Source organism: Musa acuminata, chromosome BXJ1-2, assembly GCF_036884655.1.
Source record: "Musa acuminata AAA Group cultivar baxijiao chromosome BXJ1-2, Cavendish_Baxijiao_AAA, whole genome shotgun sequence".
NCBI classification, from domain to species: Eukaryota; Viridiplantae; Streptophyta; class Magnoliopsida; order Zingiberales; family Musaceae; genus Musa; species Musa acuminata.
Genome location: NC_088328.1, coordinates 22,515,005 through 22,525,525, shown reverse-complemented (window position 1 = coordinate 22,525,525; position 10,521 = coordinate 22,515,005). Strand labels below are relative to the sequence as shown.

The window sequence follows — 10,521 nt, the reverse complement described above, 5'->3', positions numbered from 1 at the left end:
CAGCATTCCGGGCACAAAAAGATCTCATCCATAGTGGAATACGACAAGGCCTAAATCCCCTATTCGAATGGAGATCATTCTCCTACCTTTCTGCTTGATTCATGCTTCACCCACCCCATAATGCACAAAACTAAGATAAAGCCCATACCCCCCACATTTTAGCAGTAGCTGTATGTAATATTTCTTGATGATTGTTACTCCTTTGGTATTGTTTGTGAATACTATGATGAATCAAGACAGATGAATATATGATCCTGGCTTGATGATTTCACATCAAAGGCTTTCTACTGAATATTCTTATCTAATGCTATCTAAATTATACTATTCTATTAGTATATAATTGATATTGTTAAGTTATTTCTAGTGATATGTTAAATAATCCATTTTTCAGAAATAGATTTACCTAATTTGAGAATAAGTTTGCTTCTTTAACATAGATTTCTTATAATAAATTTAGTAATTAATTTTTAATATACCTTAAAAGAAAAATACAAAATGATTTCATAATCAAAATTTGATAAGGAATGAAATTGTAGAAAGGTCTTTGTTACAATTTTGGAATTTGAAGTTTTCTAAAAATGGAATATTTCCAAATTGGTAATTCTAAAATCTTCAAATTATGAAATTTAAAATATGAAATTAATTAAATAACCAATTTTGTATAGAAAAATTCAACCAAAAAATGCATCTTGGATTTTAGTTTTTTTTTATGATTTCTAAACGGAAGTTACTTTGGTAAAATTTTGATTATTACCAAATACTATACAAATAAATTTTTAGGGTTTCTTTTATCGGCAGGAGTTCAATGGAAATAATATTTTTATCAGTAGTAATAATTTTTATTTTCAGGAAAAATGCACAAAATATTATGTTAGTGTGGTGTGCAAACATCATAGCAAATTAGAAAAGATTAACCATTAGCAATGGATTAGCATCAAAAATTATAAAATGATGCACGAACTCATCATAAGCTATATATATATATATATATATATATATATAGAGAGAGAGAGAGAGAGAGAGAGAGAGAGAGAGAGAGAGAGAGAGCCATCTTGATTTTTAAGGGTGTAGATCTTTGTTCAGCAAACATATGTGCAAGTATTACCTCAAACAGAGATTTCAATCAAGTAGAGATCATACTGGCTCAGCTTAATTTTAGTTAGTATCACTTCAGAGAGATGCCAAGAAAAGAAAAGCATGAAATGAGCAGGTTTAACTTTCTTCCCTGTCTTCTCATTGGTTTGACTGTTGAGATGTTCATTGTTGAGCTGCAATGCACACAAGAAGATACGAATCATCATTGATGCCATGATCGAACGAGGTGAAAAGCTAAACAAAGAGAAACACTGAACAAGCGCAACACTGCAACACTCTCTGTGCCCTTTGACTCTCATTTAAATGTACATATCTCATGAGCAGACTTTTCTTTGTTCACCTTCTCTGTTTGGTTTGACATTTGAGATTCTCATTGCAAATTGCAATGATGACTCTACGTCTCAAGTCTCGACCATCTTTGATACCCTGAACAGCAAAGTGAAGAAGTGCAACGCAAATCTTTTGATACTCATCTTCTGCCAAAAGTAAACTCGGCATACTTTTGTTGCCATTCTAGTCCAGTTTTAAGTCTACTGTCTTCCTTTTCTTTCCATGGTTTGGCTATAAAGATACTCACTGCAAATTGAAAAGCACATTATTCTATCTGAATCACCATTGATGCCATGAGTGACAAAGTGAAAGTTTAAGGAAGAAGAAACTCAGTAAAAGCATAGCACTGCAATATTTTATAGCCATCTGCTGCCAAAAGGAGATATTTTATGCGCATACTTTAATAGGTCACTCAGCTCTTGGTTTAGTGTGAAGGTTTCTTCTACTGCTTTTGGCTTCTTCTGGAGCCTTCAAGCTTATTAGGTCCTCCAACTCTGCTGCTTGGGTCATTGTAACAGGAGAACCATCACCTGAACTCAAGAGTCCCAGGTATTCATCTTCCGACACTCTTTTTATTTTTGTCTCTACTGCATGGTAATCGATCGGGAGATGGGAGTGAAAATGGATTAATGATACTTCAAGATTCCAAAGAGCTTTAATTAAGGAAAAAATATGTTCTGATTCCATTGTAGTTATTACAGTTTTTAGATTTCAACTCTGTGAAGCAGGAAATTTATGGTAAAGCCAAATTTTGTGCCTTCTCTGGTCCTTTTTTACATTTGAGTTTCTTAAAACAACTCAAATCATTCTTACATATAAGAAAACAATCTTATGTTGCTGTGGCTACATGATCTGGAATTGATGCATGGACAAAGGCAGACATTAGAAGTTGTTGGGTGATTCTTGGTGTTTGTGAGATGAAAGCATCAGCTAATGTTCGGTTGACAAGAGGAAAAAAAGATGTAGTTCCTCAAGATGATCAATTCTGCCAAACACCATGAGGCATGGCTTACTAATCATGATCAGCTCTTCTGATCATTATAATGAGCTTTACAAGCACTAGGAAGAAAACTATTACATTATTAATAGGTAACTGATAACAACTGTTATGACATCAAGGCATCCTATAAATTATTGACCAATTTACAAGGCTTCTTTTATCACAAGAACACTTCCAAAATGCTTTTCTGCCATATCATTCAAGCTTTAGAATCCCTCCAATGTGCAGATCTTCTCTCATCTGATGGTCCCCTCAATCTTATCTCAAGTTTCAAAAGTTGACAGGACCCATCTATGATGTGAGAGATGTGAGAGATGATTCGATGGTTAAGAATGTCTAACATACACTAATATGAAGATTCATGGATAGGGCTGACAATATCAGACATGAGAAGGGAGATGTGATTTAGATCCAACTGATGGAAACAGGCACTCAGACTCACCTTTTTGCTTTTCCCTTGGCAAATTAATTTTGAGCATGTCCAATCATGTGAACTCATTATCTGCCTTAGATGTGTTTCTTTCATAATTTATGTAGAAGAAAAAAAATAGAAGATCAAGAGGAAAGTAAAGATGAACTGAAACTGAAGAGGCAATGCCACCCTGTACGACTCCAAATACTACTGAACTTGTGATGATCATGGATGTGGAGAGTATTCTTCACATGAAGGAAGGGCTGGGTGAGACAAGCTATTCCCAAAATTCTTCCCTTCAGGTTATGATCTTCCATTATATGTCAACAATTATTCCAATATTTACATGATTTTTTTTTTAAAGTTGTGTGTTCTTTCTTCAGAAGAAGAGTATGGAGGCCATGAAGCATTTCATAATAGACTCAGCATTAGCTGCCTATGCCTTTAAGACACCAGAAATCTTCACAATTGCTGATCTTGGTTGCTCCTCAGGGATAAATTCTCTATATCTAGCTGAAGAAATTATCAAGGCCATTCATGAGAGATCTCGGCAGTTAGCGAGGCTGGCACCAGAGTTTCTGGTGTTCCTTAATGACCTTCCAACCAATGACTTCAATGCCATGTTTCTGAGCTTTCCAGAGTTCAATATGAAGTTCAAAGCAGGCATTGAGTTGCAAGGGGGCAGTGCTCCATCTGTATATTTAGCTGGAATTCCTGGGTCTTTCTATAGCAGGCTTTTTCCGGGCAATAGTCTTGATTTCATCTACTCTTGCTATAGCTTGCACTGGCTTTCCCAGGTTAGCATTCAGTTCTTTAAAATGATATGTGATCTCTGTATTCATTGTCGAAGATTCATAAGCTCATTTCAAATCGACAACTTATTCATGCAAACTCTGAATTAATTAGTGAAGTTGGAAAAGATTATGGTTGATAAGATCCTTTTGAGAAGTGGTGTTGTAGAATGTTTATCTGAACAAAAATGATTGTGCAGGTTCCTTTGGGGCTTCTTGACAGTGATTGCAAGCCAATTAATAAGGGGAACATGTACATATCTAACACAAGCCCCCCTGCTGTTTCTTTAGCATACTTCAAGCAGTTCCAGAAAGATTTCAGCCTCTTTCTTAAGTCAAGATCTGTAGAGCTACATTTCGAGGGACGAATCGTCATTTTGATGTTGGGAAGAAGAACTGAAGATCACAGTGATAAGAGCACAACAGTTTTATGGGAACTTTTAGACCAGTCACTGGCAATTATGGTCTCACAAGTAAGTGCTACTCTTGGCTTTCTGTTTCATTTTAATGTTCAGCTGCAAGTTGCAGGAACAAAAAACTTTTCTTTTTACCTTTGAATTTTGCACATTACTTCCTCCTAGTCAGTTACTTTGTTCCTTCAATCTTTTTATTCATTTGAAACAAATCAAGATCAAGTCAATCACACTCCAAATGAGATCAGGAAGCAGACAGTTTTATGTTCTCCTATCCGAGTTAATACATTCTGCATCGACTTCATCTGTGTCCATTTTCCTCAACGATCACAGCAGGAATGCTATTAATATGAAAGCTCAAAAATAGAATTTATCAAAAGAAATTATGGTTTCTGTATCTTAAACCATTTCTTTCATAGCACCTCCCTCAAATTTATGTTCCTATTGCTTCACAGGAGATAATTGATGAAGAGAAGGTTGACGCATACAATGTTCCATTTTATGCTCCATCAGCGAAGGAGATCGAGGACGAAGTACACAGAGAAGGATCATTTGTGATCGACTGTATACAAGCTTATGAGCTGAGCACAAGCACAGGAGATCCTAAGGAGGATGCGAGAATCATATCGATGGCCATTAGAGCCATACAAGAAGCAATGATCAGCCACCACTTTGGAGAGGCAATTATAGACACTTTGTTCCAAATTTACAATGGACTGCTCAGTGAATTCATGGTTAAAGAAGAAATAAAAAGTTCTCACCTACTGGTAATTCTAAGAAAGTCATGCTAAATTAAGCATATGTCAAAGACCAGAGCTGCAATTTTAGAGATCACATGCTAGATTGAGCATGCAAGCAAAAGAAATTATCTTTTACTGCTGTCTATGATCTGCAAATTGTGTTAGGTGGCATATGGAGTTTTCAATATTGCGCTATGCAGAAAGAACATGGAAAGGGAGGACCATACTAAAAATTATAAGGAGAAAGAAGCCGAAAGAGAACCAAAACAAGGTTGGAGGAGCTATCTTAGCTCTTCCTTTATTCTGAGAAAAGGTGATCCTTGATTATGTACTAAAGGCTTCCTTTCTTTTTCTTGCACAATTAGGCTGCCTCGCTTCATTTTTTCTGATGGGCCAGCAGGAATGAAACTCCTCAGGAATCAGAGAAGTTTCTTGCAACTCAAAGTGTAAGCATGTAGAAGTGGAAATGAGGGAAGGAGTACAAGTTTAATTGTGATCCTTGTAGTAAGCTCAGCTGAAAATGTATTAGATTGTCAATCGTGACTACAACATGGAATTGAACATGGCTAACGGCCTCAAATAGAAGACATTTATACATACAACATGTATACACCTTAACAAAAATATTCTTCATCAAAAGTGGATAAGACTAAGATTGACTTATAAGGATTTGATGAATATACTATTATCAACTTTAGCTTAAACATTTTGATTAGTGGTTTGAACTCAATAAATTTAACAGGTTAGTTAATCTATCAGGCCTAGGTCGTGAAAAATAGTATGTGAATGAATAAATTTTTGTATCATCCTTATTAATTTTTTTGACATAATTCTGTATTGGTTCTGAATTTTTCCTTCAACAAGAGCATGTTTTTGAGACTATTCTAACAGGAAACACAGTATGATTGCTTCTTTTCTTTGGCAGTCTTTCAGTTACCAACTTATGTTAATTGCTAGCCATAGCCTTGCACTTGCAGTACCATGACATGTTCCTTAGTTATGTAAATCCTTTATGAACATTTATCAAGTAGCTTTTGTCATTGTATTTCCCATGAGGAAGAAGAGAAGTTGCTTCATGGAATCTAAATGCTGAAACAGAAGGTGCCATATTCATTTTCCATGCACAATCTGTGAGGAAGATGAGAGGATCTTAACTGTTCTCAAAAGCCTGGCCATGTGAGCTTGTGCAGGAGGAACACAGGTGTAATTGCCTAAATCTTGGCTTCTTCCACTGCGTGGCACATACTGAGGCCGACTCTGTCTTGCAGACCACAGACGAAACAAGCCTAAAGCTGAAAGATATAAATGCAAGAAGTCGCAGTCTCTTTTTGCAGGAGATGACTGTTGCCAGTGACATATCAAGGAACGACAAGAGATAATATTAAGTCTTTTCATGTGTCTCATTACTCCTTTCATGTCTGAGAAGGCAAACTGCTATTAATTGTCACACAGATGCGACAGTAAAACGAAAGGAGGAGGAAAAAAGATCTTTACCACTGAGCAAGAGAAGAACCAGAGTTGCCAAGTTCACCATCACCATGAATTGAGTTCTTGAAGGTTTCAGTTTGGCCTAGTTAAGACTTGGACTTTCCAAAATTTGACATTTAGAACACAAGTATAGAATGAAGATATTAGGTAGATTATAAAGTTAGGTCTGTACTGCAGAGAGCAAAATGGTTGGCAGCAGCCAGTAAATCTTCTTCATTACTTCTAAAGTGTATTTTTCTGCATAGATAGGAGAAAAGATATCTTAGCAAACAAGTGCAATAAAAGAGACAAGATTTTTCTTTTTTGGTTCCTATCTAAACAATTATGAAGTCATTCATATCAGCAATTGCTTTCTTTCCTTTTAATTTCTCTGCAGTCTGTCTAATCCAAAAACTGTCTCGGCCAATATCAGCAATTGCTCTATCAGCACAGTGCCTGAATTAATATGCGGATGCTGGCATGGTCTGACTTTATTGGCTGATCTAACACTGACATGGTGGACTGAGCCTACCAGTGTAAGTAAGCTTGAAAAGACAACACTGTCATCAAACTCCATTCTGTCTATGATTGGTCCATTAATGGAGTCTTCTGATGTAGGTCCACACTAATATGCAAGAGGTAGCCACAAAGCTAACCTGCATCCTATTTAAGGAGCCATCACTTTATTCATTGAGGCTAAAAATTCTACAACAAGCACTGTGACACTTTGAGGCAAAGAATCAAACTTCATCAGACAAGCATTTAATTCGCCACCATCCTTTCCTTGTTGTTTTCCTCTCTTATGGAGCATCCTTGACCCCACAAACCGGCCAAATCTTGTCTTCTTTGGATGCATTACATCCTCCTACAGTGCCAAGGAATCATGATGCATGGATTGTGTGCTGATTACAGAATGCATGAAGATAGCTTGTAGAAAACAGATAAAATATGAGCAACAAGCCAGTCTGCATTTCCTAAGAATTATTGGATTGTGGATACAAAACTCATTCTGTAGTGCATACTCCTAAGAATATGGAGATTTACTTTATATTGAACAATGCTTTAATCCTATCCTCATCATCAACACTCACTTCTTTTATCCACTGTATCATTCTTGTCATCTCCTAGTGAACTTGACATGTTTGGAATTTTTGGTCGAAAAAGCATTCATGTGAAACTATTGGATTGGGTGGAGTATCTTCTAAATCAGTGAAACATTTTCTGTATGTTGTTTCATTTGTTTTTATTTTTATTTTTTGGGTTGAGATTAATCTATTCTCCCTCAGGCCACCAGTTTACTACAGTACAATGGGGAAACAAAGTTGGCACATGCCATCTAAATCTGGTGCCAGTGATGAACTGGAATTTTTGTCTCACAAAGATCTCAAAATGAGATTTTTAAATTTGTCCAAGTCCCTATGATCATATTCACCATTATTTCTTATCCTCACAGGGGTGTTTGCTACATAAAAAACATTTCATGAATTGATAATAAATTCTTTGCATAAGTTCTGTTTTTCTTGTTTATATTTTTACATGTTTTTTAATCTTTCGTTTATGGTTGCTCTTTATATATAGTATAGTCTATGATTCCATGTTTCCAACATCATTTTGTTTTTACAAGCAAGTTATTTTCTCAGGACAAGTAATACATATTACTCCATATGCATATTTTAATTTTGTGGGTGTCTTTCTCTCTTCATTGCTGTATATCTACTTATGTTTGTTCTGATCTTGTTGTACTAGCTTTTTAATTTTTACCTTTAGTTATGAATTCATACTCCTTAAAATTTATATAATTTTGCAAATATAAGCTACACAAATGGTCTATACCATAATCATTATGAAATATATTTCTTTGAAGTAAGTTTGTTCTTGTAATTGTGCATAGATTAGCATCTAAACATTAGTCCTCTTGAATAAAAATTCTGACACCACTCTGTCGTATGAAATTGAGTGCTTCAGGTAATGCTAGTTGAACTGGCACACTCCAGCTTTGGCTTAATCTTAGTACTTAAGCCACAGAGCTTTTGTTGAAACAAAAGTTGATCTCATTTGGTAGATAGAACAACAAGATTAAGCCATGTACCAAGACAATGTGCAATTAAATATCATAAAAGAGAGATCAGAAATGCAGCAACTGCTAGTTGGACTACTTTGCTTCAGCCAGAGGTAAAGACTAAAGCAGACACAAAGTTTTCTTTCTGAGAATGACCATCAATAGGGATTTCAGGACTCCATGATGACCGATAGATAATTAAATGTTGGCAAGAATCTCCATGGTAGTGTTGTTGTTCTCTAGGGCACCAAGGTAGTGTTGCTCCATGGCACCCAAAAAGAAAAAGCATCCTATTCCCTAAATCACACTTTAATGATGTTGGAGTACACATGCTGAGCATGAAGACGCAATGCTTTGGTGTTGTTTATCAGAGCAATCTTCTTTTGGGTTGGTGATGTAAGATTGAGCAGGGATTGATAGGTGAATGAAAGGTGGAAAAAGTAGGAAGGCAAAGGTTTTTTCTGGGATAGAAATCTTTGTGTTACTACAAGTACATTTTGTTTGATGCAACCAACTGCAGTACATTGTGTGCCGTAGCATGCTTTTGTATTTTGCATCCAACTGGACTTCAATTAAGAGAATATTTTTGAGGATCCACAGCAAGTTGCTAAGTTGCATCTCACTATACATGTCCTCGTTTTCACTCTCGATCAGTTGATTGGAGTTGTATGGTATGGTTTTATTTTCTCTTTCCACCTCTGGAATCATTCTGTGTGCGTGAAAATTGAGAACAACTTGGAACAGTAGTTTCCATCAGTATGATGTCACTTGTGTAGCTTATGTTGGAGATGGATCGACCTAAATCTTGACCATCTAATACTGGGAGCTGAAGAACAATGGGTCAAAGTTCAAGAGCAGCCATTCTAGAAATGCCAGATGCTGTCATTTTGTCCAGCAACTTTCAACACTTCCATTGTCTTCCTGCTACACATCACAATCATCTTCCAAAAGCCGCACTCTGTTTTCAGAAGTCTCAACTGCATCCTGGAAGCATCTGATACTGATGACAGCAAGCTTGCATTCTTAGTCCTTGAGCCTCACCATGCAATTAAACACTCTTTATCTTTCTTAGCAGGAACACTATGATCCTGATGAGTATGTTCCTCGTTGATATTTCAGGATAGACTACATGGATCGGAGATTAGAAAGCCAAACAAAGAATCTGCTGAAATCAGAGATCCTGACAACTGCTACAAGATGCGAAGGAACAACAAGCCTTTGGCACAAAACTGATACAGGTAGCTGTAGATGCCCATTGGTATGCCTTCAGGTCCAAAACCATTTTCTCATCAGTGGCACAGTTTGCTACTAACTATTAAGAAGCCTGGTGACGCCACCTACCTTCAAACTCCCTGAAACACTTCAAGGATAACTCACAAGACATCACTGTCTGGTATTTGAATGCTGTGGATACAATTGCCCCATAGAAGATGAGGCACTGCTTCCTTTTAGTACCTCTCTTTTACTTGTTCCAAGATGGCGAGCTGAGAGAAAAGCTAACCTACTCTCTTTTGCTGTTCACTCAAACACCTCGTGAGTAATGTTTATCCAATGTGATCAAATTGAACTTGCTTGGATGTTTCCATCTCAAGATAAGGTCAAGTGGTCAAGACAGTCCCAAGAAAACCTCTTTTTCCTCGATCAATCTTCCAATTCCTTTCTTCTTACCATAAACTTACTAGAGACATGGCCATTTCCAAAGCTAACCAAGTCATTCTTGTTCTTGGAATCCAGAACTCTACATCCACCTATGATGTTTCTTTAGGCTTCAAATTTCATATGTTAAAGCATAACTATATGGCCATTTTACTTGTTGCTATCAGGAGAAATCCAGTGAGAAAACCCAAACAACAGGAGATAATGTATTTTGTTTGATGGACTTATATTTTAGTTGGCTTTGGCAAAATTAGTATAAGAAAGTCTTAAGAACCATCATATTTTTACATGTCATGAATAGTGGCATTGAGTAAGATCTTTAAAGCACATATATAGTTCTAAGAGAACCATATGGTGTCCATATCATGGACAAGTGTTGAAGGCATCACACAACCTGAACCATCACATACCACTTGTTAAAGCATTCTGTGCAAGAAGAATATACCAGACATTGCTTTATGGGGTGCTCTTCTTACATGATGCAATTTGCTTCCTCATTTGCAAAAGCCAACCACATTCAATCAGGCAGCATCTGCATCCTGTCATCTTATCATTCCC

At 36.5% G+C, this 10,521-nt stretch overlaps 1 protein-coding gene across 1 annotated transcript; it reads left to right on the top strand.

Moving 5' to 3' along the window:
* Nucleotides 1–419: 419 nt before the first annotated feature.
* Nucleotides 420–4,931, top strand: LOC103973601 (probable methyltransferase TCM_000336). The gene is made up of 5 exons (XM_018822287.2): nucleotides 420–1,974; nucleotides 2,963–3,139; nucleotides 3,221–3,634; nucleotides 3,829–4,101; nucleotides 4,497–4,931. Exons 2-5 carry the CDS (start codon nucleotides 3,020–3,022, stop codon nucleotides 4,830–4,832), a joined length of 1,143 nt encoding a protein of 380 aa, XP_018677832.2. The 5' UTR covers nucleotides 420–1,974; nucleotides 2,963–3,019; the 3' UTR covers nucleotides 4,833–4,931.
* The last annotated feature ends 5,590 nt before the right edge of the window (nucleotides 4,932–10,521 follow it).

What these genes read in the sequence shown, in the direction of transcription:
- LOC103973601 (XM_018822287.2), top strand. Translation starts at nt 3,020, where the DNA reads ATGCCACCCTGTACGACTCCAAATACTACTGAACTTGTGATGATCATG. An exon ending in GCTTGCACTGGCTTTCCCAG is followed by an intron (nt 3,635 to 3,828) that starts GTTAGCATTCAG and finishes ATGATTGTGCAG; the next exon opens with GTTCCTTTGGGGCTTCTTGA. An exon ending in TGGCAATTATGGTCTCACAA is followed by an intron (nt 4,102 to 4,496) that starts GTAAGTGCTACT and finishes ATTGCTTCACAG; the next exon opens with GAGATAATTGATGAAGAGAA.